General features: G+C 34.7%; 1 protein-coding gene across 10 annotated transcripts in view; it reads left to right on the plus strand.

Moving 5' to 3' along the window:
* The window catches only part of KLHL13 (kelch like family member 13), a 201,087-nt gene that overhangs the window by 165,200 nt on the left and 12,346 nt on the right, over positions 1–23,541 (plus strand). For all 10 annotated transcript variants that reach the window (XM_012476071.3, XM_064361644.1, XM_064361624.1 and 7 more), the window contains 2 exons: positions 15,647–15,779; positions 16,293–16,489. In XM_012476071.3, coding sequence (XP_012331494.1) covers positions 15,647–15,779; positions 16,293–16,489 — 330 coding nt within the window. The remainder of the gene's footprint in view (positions 1–15,646; positions 15,780–16,292; positions 16,490–23,541) is intronic.

The following is a 23,541-nucleotide window of genomic DNA, read 5'->3' on the forward strand; positions in this document are numbered from 1 at the left end:
ACAAATTCCAGGTTAATCAATCCATGACTGAGTTAGCAGGGCCAATGACTTTTACTCAAGTAAGAAACATTAGGGTTAGCTTAAGTAGTGATTGGTAAAATCAAGGATTATTTTATTTCCCTCACTTCTTGGCTACTACTACATCTGTGGTTATTTCTCATGGAAACTTTCTATTCTTTGACTTCTCTCTAATGTTCCAGGTGGTCATCATCTTTCTCTTATTGTCTTATCCTATGGTAATTCATTGAATCATAAACTTCCTAGCAACCTAGTTTTTTAAATAACAGCTTTATTGAGATATGATTCACATACCATATAATTCACCCATTTAAAGTGTGCACATCAATGACTTTTAGTATATTCACAGGATTGTGCAACTATCACCACAATTAATTGTAGAACTTTATAATTACCTCAAAAAGAAGCTCATATTTGTTAGCAGTCACTCCGCATTTGCCCCCCACCTCTTTCCTCAATATGGCAACTGACATTGTTTGGCACTGTGTCCCCACCTAAATCTCATGTCAAATTGTAATCCCCAGTGTTGGAGGAGGGGCTTGGTGGGAGGCAGTTGGTTCATGGGGGTGTTTTTCCCTTTTGCTGTTCTCGTGATCGTGAGTTCTCAGGAGATCTAGTTGTTTGAAAGTGTGTAGCACCTCCGCCTTCACTCTCTTCCTCCTGTTCTCACCATGTAAGATGTGCCTGTTTCCCCTTCTGCCATGGTTGTAAATTTTCTGAGGCCTCTACAGCCATGCTTCCTATACAACTTGTGGAACAATGAGCCAATTAAGCTTCTTTTCTTTATAAATTACCAGTTCCAGGTGTTTCTTTATAGCAGTGTGAGAATGGATTAATACAGCAACCATTTATCTTTTCTCTGTTTCCATAGATCTGTCTGTTCTGAAAATTTCATATAAATGGAATCATACAATATGTGGTCTTTTGTGACTGGTTTCTATTACTCACCATAATGTTTTCAAGGTTTGTCTATATTGTGGCATATAACATGCTTCCTTCCTTTCTGTGTTCAAATAATATTACATTGTATGGATATTTTGTTTATCCATTCATTGATAAGCATTTATTTTTTACATACATTTTGGCTTTTATAAATAATTTAGCTATGAATATTCATGTGTAAGTCTCTGTGAGGCCATGTTTTCATTTCTTTTTGGTATATACCTTAGAGTGAAATTACTGGATCCTATGGTAATTCTATGTTTAATTTTTTGAAGAACTGCCAGTTTTTCCAAAGTATCTGCACCATTTTATAGTCACACTGGAAGTTCATGAGGGTTTTAATTTCTTCACATTCTTACCACCATTTATTAACTGTCTTTTAAAAGTATTATTGGCCGGGCGCGGTGGCTCAAGCCTGTAATCCCAGCACTTTGGGAGGCCGAGGCGGGTGGATCACGAGGTCGAGAGATCGAGACCATCCCGGTCAACATTGTGAAACCCCGTCTCTACTAAAAATATAAAAAATTAGCTGGGCACGGTGGCGCGTGCCTGTAATCCCAGCTACTCAGGAGGCTGAGGCAGGAGAATTGCCTGAACCCAGGAGGCGGAGGTTGCGGTGAGCCGAGATCGCGCCATTGCACTCCAGCCTGGGTAACAAGAGCGAGACTCCGTCTCAAAAAAAAAAAAAAAAAAAAAGTATTATTATAGCCATGTCAGTAGGTGTGTAGTTTTGATATGCATTTCCCTGATTGCTAATGATGTTGAATATCTTTTTATTTGTGCTTATGGCCGTTTTTATGTGATCCTGGAAGAAAAAAAATCTTATTCTTATTCTGTGCCAAGTCACCAGGAAAGAAGAAAACAAACCAAAAGAAACAGAAAAAGGAATCCTTTACAGATTTTTTAGTTGGGTTATTTATCTTTTTATTACTCAGTATTAAGTGTTCATACACACACACATATTATATTACATATATATGTGTGCATGTATTTATTCATTCATTGATAAACATTTCTTTTTTCATACACTTTGACTTTTGTGAATAATGCAGGTATGAATATTCATGTGATATATATATGAATATGCCTATATATATATATATTCTTGATAAAAGTCCCTTATCTGATACATGATTTACAAGCACTTTCTCCAAGCACCTTCAATTTTATGGTCTCTTCTTGTTTTGCTAACTGCTTTGCCAATCTCCAATCCTTTATCCATTCAGCCATATAATCTTTGCTTCTGTATTATCTTGGCAGACTTAGTAGGAGAGAGGGTCAAGGAAAATGCCTGGAAGGCTTTGGATTTTTCACTGTTCCCTAAAAATATATTGTTTGTTCATATGTTAGTGTTTTTGTACCCATTACCTCTCCCTGGCCCTTAGTTTTCCTATCTGGCAAACCTCAGTTGATTTATAATGACCTATCTTTTAATCTTTTAAAAATTATTTATTATTTCTTAATTTTTATTTTAGATTCAGGGGTTGCATGTGCAAGTTTGTTACATGGGTATACTGTGTGATGCTGAGGTTTGGGCTTCTAATGATTCCATTGCCCAAGTAGTGAACATAGTACCCAACAGGTAGCTTTTCAACCCTTCCCTCATTTCTCTCTTCCCACTTTTAGAATCCCCAGTGTTTATTATTTCCATTTTTGTGTCCATGTAGACCCAATGTTTAGCTCCCACTGGTAAGTGAGAACATGTCATATTTTAGTTTCTGTTTCTGCCTTAATTTGCTTGGGATAATGGCCCCCAGCGGTATCTATGTTGCTGCAGAGGACATCATTTCATTTTTTTTATGGCTGTGTAGTATTTCATGGTGTATATGATCTATCTTAAATGGTACCTCTTCTGTTAAACTTTTCTTGACCCACGCAGAGTTAGCAGCTTCTTCTATTCATATATTTTATCCCTTATAAATATCACCTATCAGTGAGCTCCTCAAGGTCTAGGATCTAAGTTGTTGTTTCTGTATGCCTATGATCAGTACAGGATACTGCTTAATAAATGTCCACCTTTTGTATTATTAGCATACTAATTGTCATTAAAAGAGATACTACTTTGCTATAAAGAAGCTTTTTAGTTTGATGTACTCCCATTTGTCTGTTTGCTTTTGTTGCTTATACTTTTGAGGTCTTATTAAAAAATCCTTGCCCAGTCCAATTTCATGAAGCATGTATCCTATATTTTCTTCTAGTAGTTTCATAGTTTGGGATTTTACTTTTAAGTATTTATCCTATTTAGAGTTGGTTTTTGTGTGTGGTGAGAGAGCAGTTTCATTCTTCCATATGTGGTTATTCAGTTTTCATGGCACCATTTATTGATTAGACTGTCCTTTCCTCATGTGTGTTTTTGGAACCTTTATAAAAGAAATCACTTGGCTGTAAATACATGGATTTATTTCTGGGTTCTCTATTCTATCCCATTGACCTGTGTGTCTATTTTTATGCCACAACCAGACTGTTCTGATTACTATAGCCTTGTAGGATATTTTGAAACCACGTAGTGTAATGACATCAATTTTGTTATTTTTGCTCATGATTGCTTTGGCTCTTCAGGCCCATTTGCATTTCAAAATGAAGAGACAACCTACAGAATGGGAGAAAGTGCTTGCAATCTATGCATCCAAAATGTATAAGGAACTCAATAGCAAAAAATAACCCCGTAAATAACCCAATTAAAAATGAGCAAAATACCTGAATAGACATTTCTCAAAATAAGACACACAAATGGCCAACAGATATGTGGAAAATTACACAACAACACTAATTATCAGAGAAATGCAAATCAAAACCATAATGCAAAATCATCTCCTCTTAGAATGGTTATTATAAAAAGGACAAAAAATAAATTCTGGTGATAATGTGGAGAAAAGGGAACTCTTATATACTGTTGGTGGAAATGTAAATTAGCACAGCAATTACAAAAAACGGTATGTATGGAAGTTCCTTAAAAAACTAATAATGGAAATACCATATGATCCAGCAATCCCATTACTGGGTATATATTCAAAGGAAATCAGCATGTTGAAGAGACATTGGCACATTCATGTTTATTGCAGTGATATTCACAATAGCTAAGACATGGAGTTAATCTAAATGATCATCTACAAATGAATGGATAAAGAAAAAAATTTAAATCTACATCTGTATATAAATGTGATATAGATAGATAGCCAGATATAATGGAATACCATTAAGTAATAAAACAGAATGAAATCCTGTAATTTGTGGCAATATGGATGAACCTGGAGGACATTATGTTAAGTGAAATAAATCAGGCAATGAAAGACAAATACTGCATGTTCTCACTCATATTTTGGAATCTAAAAAAGTTAATCTCATAGAAGTAGGGTAGAATAGTGGTTACCAGAGGCTGGGGAGGTTCAGGGAGAGGAGATGACTGGGAAAGATTAGTCAATGACTACAAAGTTACAGTTAAGAAGAACAAGGCCAGGCGCGGTGGCTCAAGCATGTAATCCCAGCACTTTGGGAGGCTGAGGCAGGTGGATCACGAGGTCAAGAGATGAAGACCATCCTGGTCAACATGGTGAAACCCCGTCTCTACTAAAAATACAAAAAATTAGCTGGGCATGGTGGCACATGCCTGTAATCCCAGCTACTCAGGAGGCTGAGGCAGGAGAATTGCCTGAACCCAGGAGGCGGAGGTTGCGGTGAGCCGAGATTGCGCCATTGCACTTCAGCCTGGGTAACGAGTGAAACTCTGTCTCAAAAAAAAAAAATAAATAAAAAAAAAGAAGAACAAACTTTGGTATTCTATTACACAGTAGGTGACTAGTAAAATAACACTGCAATGTATATTTCAAGAAAGCTAGAATAGATTTTGAATGTTGTTGCCACAAAGCCACAAAGAAATGATAAATGTTTTAGATGATGGATATAGTAATATAATGATCAAATCACATTGTGCTCCATAAATACGTACAATTATGTGTCAATTATAATTAAAAGTTAAATTATAACAAGAAATAATGCATATAAAGAGCTTAGCCCTGGGATAGAGAAAGTACTCAGTGTGCTTTTAGTGCTGCTATTGATATTGTTTGTGGGATAAGTTAATTTGGATGGGAGCTTATAAATCACTGTCATATATACTTTCCTCATTGATATTTGAAAAAATGCTATGAGGTAGAAAGGCAAGAATTGTTATCTCCATTTTATAGATAAGGACACTGAAGCTCAGGGAGATTAGGAGGCTTGCCCAAGTTCACATAGCCAGTAAGTATTAAATATTGAGGCTTGAGTTCAGATTTCAGATGGTATAGATTTGTATTTATATTTCTACTAGTCTTGCTCTAAATTGTCTTACCTTTTAAAATACAATGTCTAGAAATATTGTGTTCATTAACCTTAAGTGTAAAAACATGTATTAGCAAGGGCAAAAGATAGTTTGGAATGAATGATATAATAAATATTTTATTCTTGATAGAAATAGCAGAATTACGCAGAATGTCTTCTTGCTGGCCTGCCCTTCTTCCCTTCCCTTACTGAAAACCAACAAACAAACAAACAGAAAAATGTTAACTGCCAATTGAAAACATCCCTTTCATCCTTAAGACCTGGAGGCCATAACTAGGGTATCAATGCTTCAGCTGGTGGCAGTGTATATCCATTACAGAATACTTAGGTATATGGAAACAAATCATATTCTGAACACTGGCGATACTTAATCAAACATATTAAGGTTGAAAATGCCTCGTTACTCTGGCTATGTAGGCTTCTAGTTGACATTTTCTCATTTTAAGATTGGTGCCTATTGAACTGCTCCGCTTGTGTTTTCCTCCCTTATAGCTATTTACTTTCCTTGTTCATTTTTAATTCTAAAGTCAATGTAAGGTATCATTTTATAGTCTTAAGTTATCATCTACCTATTAAGACTACTAAAGAAATGGGTTATTTTAAGAGCATATACAGATTAACGAATGTTGCCTTTCCCTGAGTTAACTTCTCTGGGTGTTTGTCCTGAGGCAAATGTTTGAGTTGCTGATAATGTCATGTTGATGAACTGTATCCTATTTCAAAACATGATCATAAAATAAACAACTTTAAAAATATATTGTTAATACATTGTTAACATAAGAAATAGAGGCATAATGATTAAGATAATTTACATTTTATAAAATAAGAGTTGAAGCAGTCTAGATTCCTGTAGATTTTATGAAAATGATACTTTTAATTTATTTTCATTTCTGGAATCACAGCTAGAATATGGGGAAATGAGTCTAGTTTTTCTTGGGCATAGCTCTCAGGGCACTGAGGTTGCGGTACAATTAATTATTATTATTTTTCTAACTGAGTGTGCATCTTTAGGATAAAACTTGGAAGACTGTCTGCCACTTTCCCTTTTTAGGCCACTTTAGTGTGTTCTTGTCCTGCTCTCTCAATTGAGTATTTTTGGTTATTTGCAAGTGTTGAAGTGATAGGGAGGGCTAGCACATACCAACTTGAAAGTCAAATATGCTGTAATACACAATTAGAATTTCTGATTGTTGCTAGTATATAGTAATACAGTTTGTTATTCATTATTGATCTGCCATTGTGCAACCTCGGTAAACTGACTTATCAGTTCTAGGAGTTTTTTTTTTTTTTTTTTTGGTAGATTCTATAGGTTTTCCTACATAGACAATCATTTTGCCTACAAATAAAGATTCCTTCCTTCCTTCCTTCCTTCCTTCCTTCCTTCCTTCCTTCCTTCCTTTCTTCCTTCCTCCTTTTCTTTCTTTGCCCTCTTTTCCTTTCTTTTCTTTCTCCATCCTTCCTTTCTTTTTTTTTGTCTTATTTTCCTTTCTTCTTTCTGTCCAGTCTAATGCCTTTTTTTCCTTACCTTATTGCACTGGCTAAAACCTCCTGAAAAATGGTGAACAGAAGTGATTAGACTATACAGTCTTGCTTTGTTCTTGATGTTAGGGGGAAAAGCATTCAGTATTTCACTATTAAATATGATGTTATCTGTAGGTTTGAGGAACTTCTATTTTATTCTTAGCTTGCTGAAAATTTATTTTAATTTTTTAATTTTTTTGAGACAAGGTCTCATTTTGCCGCCCAGGCTGGAGTGCAGTTGCATGATTTTGGCTCACTGCAACCTCAATCTCCCAGGCTCAAGCAATCCTCCTACTTCAGCCTACTGAGTAGCTGGGGCTATATGTATGTGCCACCACACTCGACTCATTTAATTTTTTTTTTTTTTTTTGTAGAGGCAATGTCTCACTGTATTGCCCAGGCTGGTCTCAAACAGCTGGGCTCAAGTGATCCTCCTGCCTTGACCTCCCAAAGTGCTGGGATTACAGGCATGAACCATCACATCTGGTGAGTTTATTTTTTAAAAAAATTAGGAATAGATGTTGCATTTTGACAAATGCCTTTTTTTCTGTAGCTATTGAGAAGTGATCTTAACATTTTTCTTTTTCAGTCTGTTAATATGGTGATTTGTTAATTTCTGATTGTGAAAAAGCTTGCATTGGAGGTATAAACTCTTCACTTGGTCATGATGTATTATTCTTACATATCACTAAATTTGGCTTGCTAAAATTTTCTTAAGAATTTTTACATCTTTGTGCCCAATAGATTTTGATCTTGGCTTTCTTTGATTAGCTTTGTCTGGTTTTGGTATTAGAATAATGCTGGCCATGTAGAATAATTTGGGATATATTCCTTCCTCCTAATATTCTGGATTTGTTTGTGGGGTATTAGTATTCTTTCTTCCTTAAATGTTTGATAGATTTAACCAGTGAAATCATTTCAACTTAAGAGTTTTCCTTGGGGAAATATTTTTAAATTAAAATTTAATTTTATAGTAGACATGTGGCTATTTAGCTTATCTATTTCTTCTAAAACTTTAGTAGTTTGTATCTTTCACAGAATTTGTCCGTTTAAACTGAGTTGTCAAATTTATTGGCATTAAGTTGTTCATATTTCCTTATTATCCTTTTAATACCTGTAAAATCCCTAGTTATGCCACTTCTATTAATCCTAGCATTGGTAATTTGTATTTTCTCTCTTTTTCCCCCTAATCAGTCTTGTTAGAGTTTTATCAGATTTATGAATCTTCTCAGAGGAACAGCTTTTGGTCTTATTGCTTTTCCTCTGTTTTTCTGTTTTCTATTTCATTGATTTCCACTATGATCTTTATTATTACAATTCTTCTGTGTAATATGGAATAAATTTGCTCTTCTATTTCTAGTTTTTTAAGGAGAAAACAGATCTTTCATAGGAGATGTTTCTTCTTATTTAATATAGTCATTGACTGATATAAATTTCCCCTAAGTACAGCTTCAGCTGCTCCACAATTTTTGATGTTATATTTTCATTTAGTTCAGAATGCTTATTAATTTCTCTTTTGATTTCTTCATGGGTTATTTAGAAGTATGTTTTAGTTTCAAAACATTTGGGGGTTTTTCAGAGATTTTTCTATATTTGATTTCTAATATAATTAAGCTAGGGTCAGAGAATATATTAAGAGTTTATATGATTTGAATCCTTTAAAGTTTTTAAGACTAGTTTTATGACCCAGAATGATCTATCTTGTAAATGTTTCACATATGCCTGAAAATAATTTGCATTCTACTGTTCTTTGGTGAAGTATTCTATAAATGCCAATTAGGTCAAGTTGGTTGACAGTGTTGTTTCAGTATCCTTGCTAATTTCTGTATATTTACTGGTATCTGTCACCTTTAAAATCAATTATTAAGAAGTCTCCAATTATAATTGTAAATTTGTTTATTTGTCTTCATAATTTTCTCAGAGTTTGCTTCGTGTATTTTGGAACTCTGCTATTAAACATACAGACATTTAAGGAATTTATGTTCTCTTGGTAAATTGACCTTTATTATGAAATTACCTGCTTCATCTTTGGTACTGTTCTTTGCTCTGTGATCTATTTTGTTTGATATTGTAGTCATGCTTGCTTGATTTTAATTAGTATTAGCTTTGTATATATTTTACCATTGTTTTACTTTTATTTTTGTAAATTAACATACATTAAGTCAATTTTTTATTAGTACATACTTTTATGAGTTTCAACATATATATCATTTCATTTAATCTACAAAATTATGACACAGAAACAATCCATGACCTCATATTACCCCTTGGTAGTTATACCCACCACCATCCCTAACCCTGGAAACTACTGATTTATTTTTATTTATTTATTTTCTACTGATTTATTTTCTGTCACTTTATTTTTGTCTTTTGGGCAATGTTACATAAATGACATTATATGGTCTGTAAGCTTTTAAGGCTGGCTTCTTTTACTTAGTATATTTTGAAGATTCATTCACTTTTTTGTATGTCAATAGTTTGTTCCTTTTTTTTATTGAGCAGTATTCCATGGTATGGAACTTTGTGAGGTCTCTTCTTCATTTTCCTCCACCTGGACCATTTCCCGGATTCTTTCCAGTTTCCACGGCTCTATTTTGGCTCTTTGGCCTGAAAGCTGGGGGCCTTATTTTCCCTGCTTTGCCACACAGTTATCATAGCTGCACCCATATCTTGGCCCAAAGACAAAGAGAGAGGAAAAACATTGGCTATTCACCACAGAAGGGCAATCACAGCTTCTCTGATCAAGGAGAAAGGTTTCTCTTTTTCAGGGTTTTAGGCATCTGCCACCGCCACTATCTCCACTGTCATTCTTCTTGCCACCAGTGCCTTGAAATTGCCATAGGATTGGGGCTCAAGAGAGCGCACACACACACACACACACACACACACACACACACACACACAGAAAGAGAGAGAGAGAGAGAGAGAGAGAGAGAGACAGAGAGAGAGAGAGAGACAGAGAGAGAGAAAAGAGAGAAGAGAGAGAAAAGAAAAACTGGATTATCTCCGTGCTCTCTGAGCTTTAAGAATCTTTTTCTTCTTTTTAAGACAGAAGTAGAAGGCTTCTCCTGGAGCTTTTTCTGTCTGTTATCAGGTGATTATTTCCAGGTTACATGATGCCTTAAGTCCAGGTCAGGTATACTAGAAAATATAAGGTAGGGGCTGGGGTGGGGTAAGGACTCCCATCAGGTTGGTGGATGTTTACATTCTGATTTTCTTTCCCAATTCATCTGCTGTCATTAGCATGTGGTTTTCATTTACTTTTAAGTTTTGTGAAATTGCACCAGGCCAGCATTTATTCTAGAGCAAACTTTCCCCCAGTACTGAGGCAAAATCCTTTTGAGTACTCTACCTAAGGCCCCAGCCTTGTAAGGTTTCCACTCTTATGATTTGAATAGAAACTACTTCCAGCCCTTTCTGAGCCTTGGAGAGTATTCCTTGTGCACCTTTTTGGTGTTTTTTTTTTTTTTTTTTTTTTTTTTTTTTCTGCAGACAAATATGCTTATCATTACTTGCCAGAATACTTGAAGATGACTGTTTTTCAATTTCTGGAATCCTCTCTCTGTGCTGATCTCACTTCTTATATTCTGTCCTATCTGCCTCGATCTCCCCAGACTCTCAGCTCTAGGAGAATACTAGGTTTTGCCTTGGTTCCCACTCACTGTACCTCTATCTGGAATCCGTAGGCAGTAAGTTTAGACAGTCAAAGGGCTCACCTAATTTGTTTCTCATCTTTCACAGATCCTTTTCCTTCAATGTTTTTAAGCTTTTTTTTTTTCATATATTTTGTCTGATTTTAAAGAGTTTCAGGAGGTGATGTAAATCTACTCTCTCTTACTGGAAACATAAATGTATAGGATATAATTGAATAAGAAATGATGAAATCCAGACTAAAAATGCCTAATTATTTTAGAGATGGTTGTGTGAGAGCTAGCTTTACAAACGAGGTCAAATTTGGACAGGTGTGGTGGCTCACACCTGTAATCTCAGCATTTTGGGAGGCCGAGACAGGTGGCAGCAGTTAGGGGGCATCCTTGAGACCAGCCTGGGTAACATGATGAAATCCCCTTTTCTACAAAACAGCAACAATAAGGAGGTCAAATTTAAACTAATCTTTGAAGGAGGGAGGATATTCCAAGTGAAAAATAATGGCATCAATAAAAGTACTGGAAAAGGAGTAAGCCTGGGTTTTTTACCAATGAGGCAGTTTGGAGAATGACCTGATAAGATGGGTCAGAGTATATAGGGAACTAATAAAAAGTAAGATTGGGATCAGATCAAAGAAGTCTCTGAAAGCCAGAAGTTGTGCCATAATGCAGTGATAGAAAGCCTTTAAGAAGTTTTTAAAGTCTAAGCAGTGTTACATAATGAGCACAGAGTTTACAATTAATATAAACATTTATGTCCAGCCTATATATTTCTTTTAACTTAAATGCATCTGTTCCTTTTTCTGTCATTTGAATAAAATGAAGAGCAGCCTCATAAAAACATGGCTGGTATTGTTTTTATCTAATACATTACATTTACATAACATTGGAGTATAGCTATTTCTTAACTTTTTTTAGTTCCTTAATCTTTGTTCATATAACAAATTTTCCATTGTAATTTTCATTATTCTTTTCAAGATGCGTCTTTTTTCTCTACTTTCTTTTCAAAATAACAATGATCAAAACTAGATATAAAATGCTAGTAAGTTTGTTCTAATGTAGAATTTAGTTGAATGATTTGTTTATCAGATTCCTTTTAAACACCTGACAGTATCAATGTAGATTTTTTCATAATAGCATTATACTTCACTTGAAAGCTATTGACATCTACTTTTTATACAAATTATTCATAGCTTGTCTGATTGCCGTATTACAATCCTGTAATGTCAAGTCATATTTTCTTGTTTTAATATGATCATTTAAAAATTTATCAAACTTATTATTATGTTTCAGTCTTTCTTTGTTTCCTGGTATTAGTTATGTACCTCTTTCTATTTAATAAAGGTTGAAGTTTTGATACATTGGGTAAGTTTAATACAGAAAAGAGAAAAAACATGTTTTTAATGCTATTTTTCCAGTATTAAATAGCATTAAATGATGCTATTATTTTCCAGGATATGGAGAAGAAAATAAAGAAATATATGGGGAGATTTATACTCTTCTATAAATATTAAAGGGAAATATTAAACAAATTGAGGACAGACAAACCCCTCTTAAATCAGACACAGAGACAGAAAAATAGAGAACTAAGATAAGTGTTGAGATAGAAAGACCAGAAAGATGATGAGTTTAAATCAATAGAAGCAGTTTTAGGACACTCTGAAAAACTAATTGGAAACTGAACAATTTGCCTAAAGCAGAGCTGCATAGGTATATGGAAACAGACAAAAATATTTATATAAATCTGTTGAGTGAGTACAAATTTGGTGAAGGAAAATGATTTTGTAGTAAAAGGACTTATTTTGAGTGTAGAGATATCTTTGCAAGTTTTCTTAAATAGGGGAAAATATTTATGAATGAAAGCAAAAAGTAGATATATAGAAGGCAGATGATAATTGTGGAGGATAATGAACCTCTCCCTCTTTCTTTTAATGTATGCATGCTCCACTACAAGATTAGATAATAAAAGTTCTTTAGAGAAACAACGGCCTTCTTGTATACAACAATGTGGATAGTCAGAAGGAGCTTCTTTTTAGACAGAACTGGGATATCTAGAAAATGATATACAAAGAAGATGTTTAGAATTTGTTTAAAAACAATCTGAATTGATAAATCTCATTTGGTTAAAGATAGACATAGTGTAGAATAAAATTCACTAATATGAAATTTGATAGTGGGGTTGTTCATTTATGCATATAAAAATAAAGGTTATGAAATGTTTTAAAAGGGACACTATATGTTCTGAAAATAAGTGTAAAACTTAACAAAAGCAGAAAATTTGCCAAATGTATAAATTAAGCTTGGAATAGAGGATACTCCAGATTTGTTAAATATACTCTAGGTGCCTCAACTTCTTTTCTTTTGGGACACCAGATTATAGTGAGAAAGATTAAATGATTTTTTAAAATGATAGCATAAAGGGACATAAAATGATAAAATCTGTGAAAAGGATAAAAGCTCCTGGTGTCTTAGCTGAGCAGAGCTGTGCAGATCCTGAGCATTGAGTACATACCTCCACAAGCAGTTTGAATGGAATATGGACAAAACAAGAAATTACACAGCTAACGATACAAGATGCATTAGCTACTCTTTTTTTCAGAGGGAAAAACAAGTAATACATAGTAGGAATGGAACCTACTGGCATTATTCAATTCCAATTGTAAAATATTTACAGGAATATTTTAAAGTCAGGAGGATAGCAAATAAGCCAAGAAGCCTTTTTTGTTTGTTTGTTTTTGTTTTTTTGGGGAAGAAAATAATGGATCAGATGCAGATTGCTTTTGACTAAATAAGCCATAATTGTTTTTTAAATATATTATCTACGTATGCTTTAGAGAACAGGAATAAAACCTATTTGACGAATAAAAGTAAGGGGGGGATACAGTACCTGGGCTCATTTCATTAGTATCTTGACATCTCTTTCTCTTTTTTCAAAATTATACTTTAAGTTCTGGGGTACATGTGCAGAACATGCAGGTTTGTTACACAGGTATACATGTGCCATGGTGGTTTGCTGCACCCATCAACCCATCATCTACATTAAGTATTTCTCCTAATGCTCTCCCTCCCCTAGCCCCCATCCCCGACAGGCCCTGGTGTGTGATGTTCCCCTCCCTGTGTCCATGTGTTCTCATTGTTCAACTCCCACTTATGAGTGAGAACATGTGGTGTTTGTTTTTCTGTTTCTGTGTTAGTTTGCTCTTTTTACAAGATGAGCAATTATTATTTTACTTCTGCTTTTCTAAATAACAGAGACAGCAGATGAATTAGCAATGGAAAATAAAAATAGTGTCATAGGGGATATGTTTGGGTTTACAAAGAAAAAGGGGCATTTGTGAAAGATTTGATATTTGTTAACATAAACATGTCAATCATTGTTGGAAAAAGAAAAATATGAAATATAATCTTGTTTTAAAGTGTATGTATAATGTATAAATATTTTGGAATAAAAATATTCATCTCTTTCCCAAGAGGGAAAATGGCTAGATCAGATCATCTCTTTGAAGTTCCAGTTCTGTAATTCAAGCATTTTCTTTAAAAAGCAATTTTAAAATTAAAATGAGAAGCTTAACTGAGGTTTATATTACACATATATGTAGGATCAATATTTTAAAAACTGCATTCTTAGTATGTTATGCCTTTTGCTCTTTAAATCTGTGAAACATAATCTTTTATTTGAAATCATTAAAATATGAAGGGGACAGAGTAACCCATGCTTTTGGTTCTTATTGTATTACATTATTAGAAAGCATTTGTGTACCTGTCTTGCTGATTTTTTATGATGAAATATTTATGTATTTGAAACTACAGACTCAATCTTGCCAAAATTTTCATTTTTTGCATCATTATTAAATTGTATATTGTCCCCTTTTGGTGCCTGTTATATCTTTTTTATTCATTATTCTTAATTGACAAATAAAGGTTATATATAATTTACCACATAAAACATAATATTTTAATGACATCATGGTAAATGGGGTATCCATCCCTAAAGCATACATCTACTGTGTACCCACAAAAATTAAAAATAAAAGATAAAAAACGAAAAACATGGTTTTAAAATATGTGTATGTTGTAGATTCAATCTGTCATAATCTTAAAAGTGACTGTCATTCTTCCCACTTATATCAATAGAACAACTGTCTATTTGTCATTCGTTGAGACCATCAGGGTGTATTGGAAAAGCTAATCAGCAGGGATTCTTCTCACCAGAGCTCTGTCTCTTCTCTGAATTGTGGCTGCTAGCCTGCTAATTCTCCACTAAACCTTTAGGTATTTGGAGACAATTAAGTCTCACAAAAAAGACAATTAAGTCTCACACAAAAAAAATTATCTTTGTTTGGGGAAAGAAAAAAAAAGCCCAGATAATAAAAGTTCTTTAGAGAAACGACGGCCTTCTTGTATACAACAATGTGGATAGTCAGAAGGAGCTTCTTTTTAGACAGAACTGGGATATCTAGAAAATGATATACAAACAAGATGTTTGGAATTTGTTTAAAAACAATCTGAATTGATAGATCTCATTTGGATAAAGATAGACATAATGTAGAATAAAATTCACTAATATGAAATTGGATAGTGGCCTTTTTTTTTTCTTTCCTCAAACAAAGATTATTAAACCTCATACTTGAAACTTGAAAGGTAATTGGTCAGGCAGCAGCAATGTACTGAGGGTAGGCTTCTCAAAGAGATGAAACAATACAATTAGTAGAAAGAATTCCTATTGTGTACTTAATACAGTTGCTCTCTACTTTTCTTTCTTAACCTCCCCTAAAACAAAACAAAACCAAGATGCTTCAGTTAAGCACTATAATAGGACTATTAAATTATCATGAAAAGGAATGTTGAACAGTCTAATACTCATTCTGCAGATGGGAAAATAGAAGTGCACATTGTAATTATTTTTCAAAATAAGGTAAAAACTGATGATTGTGTAAATAAGCAAATGTATATACACTTAATTATTTTTATCCTAAATTAGTTTTAATTTCATCTTATTCCTACAGTGAAAGAAAATATACATTGTCATATATCAGGAAAGTTGTGCAGTTAATTTTTCTTCTCCTGAGTAATTATTCTGTTGGCTTTATGTTCCAAATATGTTGCCCTACATTAATATTCAAACAGAATTTTAGCACACAAAGATTTGTAACCTCATTTTACCTTGATTAGTGACTCAACTCATGTTCTTGTTGTAGGGCTTTGACCAGCTTCGACTTGAAGGATTGCTTTGTGATGTTACCCTGATGCCAGGTGACACAGATGATGCTTTCCCTGTGCATAGAGTTATGATGGCATCTGCTAGTGATTACTTCAAGGCTATGTTCACAGGTAGTTTGCCTTTTAAAACCCTGAAACCACATTAAAACAATATGAAAAATCTGTGTTTAAATCTATTTCTAACATGAAATTTAGTTCTTTTGGAAACAGCTTCAAAAGAAGTATACAACAGTATGTATTATTTTCGGTGGTGCTGTTTTAACATGGAAAATTGATGTACTTTTTTCATACTGTCCATCTTTATCTCACAGCTTTTCTTTCTCAAGCTCATATCTGAGTGGGCCATCAGAGACTCTGTGTCTTGCTAATACGATCTTTACTCCAAATCAAAAGATAGGAAGTGAGAACATTTTGGAAGCACTTGCATCATATATGACCTCCATTAGTATAGAGATTATCCTTTTTAAGTACTTTTTTTAAACCATAAAATGTGCAGCAGACTGACTCTAATATGACTGCTTATATAAAATGACTGCCTTTGATTTTATTGCATCTAATTAGCAGCAGAAATGAGTTTGACCATAATTATCCACCTTCATTTAATTGAATGTCCTTTTATTTAAGGTGGAATGAAAGAACAAGATTTAATGTGCATTAAACTTCATGGCGTGAGCAAAGTCGGTCTAAGGAAAATTATTGATTTCATTTATACTGCAAAGCTTTCTCTTAATATGGACAACCTTCAAGATACGCTGGAAGCTGCCAGTTTTCTACAGATTCTGCCAGTTTTGGACTTCTGTAAAGTATTTCTCATATCTGGGGTAAGATATTTTCAAATCTGATTTATCCTGTGGTAGACTCTGATGTAGCCTGTTTAGATTAGGACTCATAAAATCTGCTGTGCAAGCATGTGAAACTTGCCATTAGAGAGATGTGTCTTATAGTCTGTAAGCAAGATAAGATTGAAACAGGTGCATTTTTATGAAATAGAATTATTTAATAAAAGCTTCTGTGTAATCAAATGACATTAGATACTAATAACATTTGATAAAGATATATACTTTAACTGTTTGATAATGGTATATACCATAATCTGGTTTTATTCACCTTAATGACTTTATATAAGCAGACTTCTTAAATGTAATTCAATGGAAAAGTAATCTGAGCTTCTAGAACTCTTTAAAATGTCTTCCTTTAATATGAGATCTAGAACTCAAGAAGAACTAATACCTATGGGAAAATCTGTAAGAATATGAGTCTTGATTCCATAGAAACATATCACCTATTGAATAGTGTTTAGCTTTTTTTAAATAGATAAGATAGGGTGCATACAACTACCAATCAATGAATTACTTAGTGGAAATCACCCGGTTCCTGAAGAGAGTGTTTTATTTTAGTTGAGACCCTTAAATTTTACTTCTGGGAAGATAAATGTCTACAGTGGACGGAAATATTGCCAAGACTTCCAGAGGTTTTGGAACTTGTTTTTCTGATTAAGAATTCTGGCAGTAGTAATTTTTTCTATAAGTGTTTTTAACTCCTATCAGTCTTAATATAGGTAAATAATTGCTGTCAGATCTTTACAACTTACATTTTTTGAACATGGAACCTTCTTTAAAACATTAACTTTCAAGAGAATATTACCTTAATTATTTTATTATTAAGGTACTTACTGTCTTGCAAAGTCAGCCAATAACTAATTTAACTGGCCTATTGAAAGTGTGTTTTTTGTATATTTGTTTTCATTTTAGAAAACTCAGACTATGTCTCACAATTACTTATAAAATTTAAACTAAGTGCTACTTATAAGGGTTTTATGGCAGCGTGGTGCTATATTGTTGACTTGCATTGTCTTCTCTATTGCATAAGTAGCCCAAGTGAAGTTGGTTAATTCCTGTGCTTTTGCTTGCCTGCATTACTGAATTTAGGTGCTAAATTTTATTTTAATTTGATCATACAAGGCCCATCCCCTCAAGAGCTATTAGGATCTCACCTCTGGTTGTGTCACTGGCATCATATAACAATTTCATTTCAAGGAAAAATGAATTCCGTTGAATGTGTTTTTCAGAATGTCTCAAGTCCAGAATTTAATTTAGTAGTAACACATAACGCTTGCATTTATAGACTCTTAACATTGCTTTATACTGATCTTAGCAACACATGGTCATCCTGAGCCAAACTAGGGAAAGTGCCATGATGTCTTTGGAACTAATCATTAACAAGAGACATTGTTTTCCTATCCTCTAATACAGAAGTTTAGTACTCATAACTTCAGATATTGATTGTGATCAGTTCATTTACCTGAAATAAAAGGACCAAACTGGATAATATGTAATACAAAAAAGTTATAGTAATATTATTATCAAAATAATAGAAAATAATTTTGTTCTAGATAACTGTATTTAAAGCAATTTTAATTAAAGATGAGGCCATAGTAACTTTGTAATGCTGACAAATTTCCAGTAATTAGACTGTTGGTTCGTTCACCTATTTTGAAACATTTATTATAATTGTTTAACAATTTAGAAATGTCTTCATTTTTATAAACACTTAATATTGCCTTAAATATCATGTCCTTTATTTTTTCATCCTTTGCAGACATCCTAAAACCTGTTTCTAATGGAGAAGAGGCTTCTGTCTAGCAAAGATTACTTGTGGTAGAGTTTACTGCTACCTCTCAGTTTTAGAATTTTCTTGCCTATGAACTTTTAGGAATTACCTCTTTTCCTTGCATTGTTCTACCTTCCTTGTCCTTCATCCTTTTTTGCAGAGGATACGCCTGTGTGGTTTTAGAGCTGAAATCTCTTCCTTCTTAGAATCCATGGTAATTTCTGAGAAAATCTGGCAGATTATTAGTTCCAGGAACATGCAAAATCCAAGTTTTCCTTTACCCTTCTTTCATGCACTTTGTTTTTTAGTTAAACCTATGTTCGGCCTTGTTCTATTTATTTCCCCTTTTCTTCTCAGCAATCAAGTGAAAAAGGAAAAATAGTAGCCCAGTGCATTTTCTAGTTATAAAAACTGAAAGTCTTAAGATACTATATTTTTTAAAGGAGTACTTTTTGAAGTTCTTCTATGAGCTAAGTTATTATAGATAAATTTTAATATAATGTTCCCATGTTTAAGAACTGTGTGCTGAAATCAGATGTTTTAGAGGAAATAGGCTTTATGTTTTTAATGATATAGTGAGACTATAGTTCACATAATCAAAACACTATTTGAGTTTGAACTTTTAGACAGAAAACTTCCCTTCTAATACAATTCTGTTCTATCCTATTCTCAATCATTTGTGTGGATGAAGAGGAACAGTGGTACATAAAATGTGAATCAGTAAATTACCCAGAAAACATTTATATATTAGTTTTGAATGATAACTTTAGACTCAGTAGTAAAGCCATACTTACCTTTGGTGGGATAGAGATACCAGTTTTCTGTAACAGAACATCAGTCTTAATAGAACAAGAACCAACCTCCCTGCTAATTTTGCCATCCTTTGCAGTATTACATAGACTGGTAATTAGTGTTATAGTTTATAGGATGTGGCACTTTTGTTTTTGCTATGTTATTTTCTTGGGAGTTATGGAAAAAATGATAATGGAATACATACAAAAGGATGGCAATGAAGGATAGATATAAAGCATAGTAAGTAAAAGTTTCTATAAAACTAAAACCACTTTTATATACTACGGAGATAATGGAAAATTGCCTTTGTTTAGTCTTACCTATAAAAATTGCATTGGTTTTTGTCCTTAGGACATTGTATAAATACAACATGTTAAATACTGTGCACCCGTTCCCTAGTTTATAATAAAGTTGTGTAAGTTTTTTGTTTATCCTTTGTTTGCAATTTGAAATTTTTAGCATCTACCATTTGCCCCACAGAACTATTGTTATGGAGGATTTTAGGCTAGTTCACAAAACAGTCTAATTTAATGTTAGGTTGCTGAAATAGGGCGTCTGCAATTGAACTCAAAAGATTGCAATTTAAATATACAAATATATAGAATGAACAAAACAGAATAAAAGTAAGAAAGAAACCACTTTATGTTTATATAAAAGTATTTTTTAATGAGAGAATAAAGATGTAATTGGACTTTAGACTTGGGGATAATCTTTCTTAAAATAATTTTTTTAAATTGTGTTTTCTCCCTTGATGCAGTTATAGTAATGATTCCACCTGCACATTTGTTATCAGTGATGGGGTGGGGAGCTCACAATGAATTAGAGAGAAATTTTATTGAGGTGACTAAAGGTGGTGAAGAGTTGTAGACAGAAAATAAAGGAGGTACATAAGTGGGAAGGAGATGAAAGAGGAATAGGGAGAATGTGTTTCTCTCAAAAGAAAAACAAAAAGAATTAAAAGTCATTGGAGAAGACACTTTCTTTTGCTTTGCTTCCATTACTAAATTACTCAGGATTTCCTGTATAGTACATATATTTCGCATTCTTCATTTTATCCAAATTAACAGACATGATTTTTAAGATAACTTTTTCACCTTTGAGGGCAATTTAATGGAAATTAGAGACAAATTGTATAGATAATTAAAATTAAAAGTGAATCAAAACTCTTTCCCTCCCCCACAAACCACTCTTTACTTCCTAATGGCCATACCTGTTGCTTATGATTGGTCATCCATTCTGCTTAGTTGATACCCATGTTGTGTGGTTGTTAAATATTCTAAATATCCCACCTATAACCTTGAGCACCCATTCTTGCCCATCTGCCATCTGGGACTCTGTCTGGGAAGAAGAGGCCTAGCCTAGGCTCAAACCACTTCAACCTCACAAAAGCCATTGTAATAACTAAAATTCCATTCAATAAAGGAAGTGCATTCAAAATGCAAAGAAATAGAGAATTTGATTTTTCGGGCTGGAGACACCAGTGGCATTCACCTCAATTAGCATATAGAAACTGAAGAAAGACAAAGACTGAAAGAGAGAGAGGTGTTTGTTATTCAATTATCCCTTTGTTCTTACCAAACTGTCTCTTCTTTGTGTCCTGTGAACATCTCATCTGTGGAAGGAGGCTTGAGAGAAGATACTTGGACATCCTCTGCCCCGTAAAGTAGCTTGTTTGATTTCTTCCCAGTCTTATTCTGTGGACCTTATTTCATTCTCTGCATTGATTTTACTAGATATCAGGCTGCCATTTTAATAAACTTGATAGCACCAAGTAGAATTTGGGCCTTGTATGATCAAATTAAAATAAAATTTAGCACCTAAATTCAGTAATGGAGGCAAGCAAAAGCACAGGAATTGGCACACTGAATGGCTAAGGAGTTCCCCAAATTTTTGCCAGATTTCTTAGTCTTTGCATTTCCCTTGAGAGTACAAAAGTAGATGCTGGCTGGTGTGAGTGCAGTGATGTTTACACCTAACTGATCACAACCAGTTAAAGATTCCTTTGTTCTTTCTTCACTCCTACTGCTTCAGTTGGCTATCCTTAAAAAAAAAAACAAAAAAAGAAAAAAGCAGCTACCCATTTTTTTCTAAATAAGAATTTCTTTGTATAAAACACCGATCTTTAAAAAAAATCCTATATTTCAGATGAAATCTTCCATTAAAATATCAAATTCTGTTGATGACAGTGTTTTGGCACATCAGATATAATCTGAATAGTACAGCAGCAGTGAGGACCAGTATGTTAATGAGAATACCACTTGCAATGTTAAGATGTTGGAAGAGGATTTAGGATGACTATGAAGGTTGTTTGGTTATAACAGAATAATTTATATCAAGGAAATGTAAGACTTATCTATGTGAGTCTTTGCATGTGAGATGGGTCTCCTGATTACAGCACACTGATGGGTCTTGACTTTTCATACAGTTTGCCAGTCTGTGTCTTTTGATTGGGGCATTTAGACCATTTACATTCAATGTTAATATTGTTATGTTTGAATTTGATCTTGCCATTTTGTTACTGGCTGGTTATTTTGCCCATTAATTGATGTGGCTCCTTCATTGAGTCATTATTCTTTACCATTTGGTACGTTTTTGCATTGGCTGGTACTGGTTGTTCCTTTCCCTATTTAGTTCCTTCAGTAGCTCCTGTAAGGCAGGTCTTGTAGTGACGAAATCTCTCAGCAATTGCTTGTCCATAAAGGATTTTATTTCTCCTTCACTTATGAAGCTTAGTTTGGCTGGATGTGAAATTCTGGGTTGAAAGTTCTTTTCTTTAAGAATGTTAAATATTAGCCCCCACTCCCTTCTAGCTTACAAGGTTTCTGCTGAGAGATCTGCTGTGAGTCTGATGGTCTTTCCTTTGTGGGTGACTCAACCTTTCTCTCTGGCTGCCCTTAGGATTTTTTCCTTCATTTCAACCCTGGGGAATCTTACAACTATGTGCCTTGGGGTTGCTCTTCTTCAGGAATATCTTTGTGGTGTTCTCTGTATTTCCTGGATTTGAATTTTGGCCTGCCTTGCTAGGTTGGGAAAGTTCTCTTGGATAATATCTTGAAGAGTGTTTTCCAACTTGGATTCATTCTCCCCATCACTTTCAGTTACGCCAATCAAGCATAGATTAGGTCTTTTCACATAATCCCATAGTTCTTGGAGGCTTTGTTCATTTTTTTTCACTTTTTTTCTCTAATCTTGTCTTCTCATTTTATTTCATTGATTTGATCTTCTATCTCTGAGATCCTTTCGTCTGCTTGATCAATTCGGCTGTTGCAACTTGTGTATGCCTCGCGAAGTTCTCGTGCTGTGTTTTTCAGCTCCATCAAGTCGTTTATGTTCTTCTCTAAGCTGATTATTTTAGTTAGCATTTCGTCTAACATTTCTTCAAGGCTCTTAGTTTATTTGCATTGGGTTAGAACATGGTCTTTTAACTCAGAGAAGTTTGTTATTACCTACCTTCTGAAGCCTGCTTCTGTCAATTCGTCAGATTCATTCTCTGTCTTTTTTGTTCCCTTGATGGTGAGGAGTTGTGATCCCTGTGAGAAGAAGAGGTGTTCTGTTCTTTGATGGTTCCATCCTTTTTGCGCTGTTTTTTTCCCATTTTCGTGTATTTATCTCCCTTTAATCTTTGAAGTTGGTGATTTCAAAAAAAGTCTCTTAAGTGGACGTTTTTTTTCTGTTGAGGTTGGAGCTGTATCTTTTTTGGCCTGCAGAGGGCGTGGCTGGGCTCTGTCGGGTTCAGTCAGGTTGCTGGGTGGGTGGTCCTTCCCTGGGGTTTGTTTGAAGGTGAGATTGGCCCCGCCTTCTCAATGGCGTCTCTCCTTCCCCAGCTGGAGCTTCCTGGTTGGGGTCAAGCTGGTGTATTTGCTGCCAAGCTCTCTAGCAAGGGCTTCAGTTTGAGTTCTGCAGAGGTGGGACCTGCCAGGCCTTATGGTCTGTTTCCCTGCTTTCAACTCTGCTTCCCTCTGTTGGATGGTCAGTCCCTCTGGCGTTAGTCCAAACTCCTGCCCAGGTCCCTGCGACAACTTGCCTCACCTGGTGGTAGCCGCTGCTCAGATTTGCATTGACTACCCATGGCGCCCCACCGTCTGGCAGGGCTCTCGTCGACCCGGGTTGCAGGAGGGATGAGGTAAGCACAGGATCCGAAATGGAGCACTGAGGGAGTTAAGTCCTCCAACCCTCCCAGCTGGCTGCACGTTTCAGGTGGGGACGCGCCCCCCATCTTGATTTGCCCCCCGGGTGGCTCTCACCCTGTAGCTCCTTCCTTGGGCCTAATTTCAGTGCCCTATCAGTCCCACAGAAATGAACCTGGCACCTCGTTTGGAATCGTGAAGTCCTCTAGCCCTCTGCGTCTCATTCGCTGGGGAGCTACATTCCAGTACTGGCTTCTCTCGGCCATCTTGGCACACCTCCCTTCCCGCCCTTGTCATTTTCTTTTAGTCAGCTTTCTACTGAATTAGGTAAAGGTGGTTTGCAA

The sequence above is a fragment of the Aotus nancymaae genome, unplaced genomic scaffold (assembly GCF_030222135.1).
Source record: "Aotus nancymaae isolate 86718 unplaced genomic scaffold, 86718_ANA_hifiasm-v0.15.2.pri h1tg000004l, whole genome shotgun sequence".
Lineage (NCBI taxonomy): Eukaryota > Metazoa > Chordata > Mammalia > Primates > Aotidae > Aotus > Aotus nancymaae.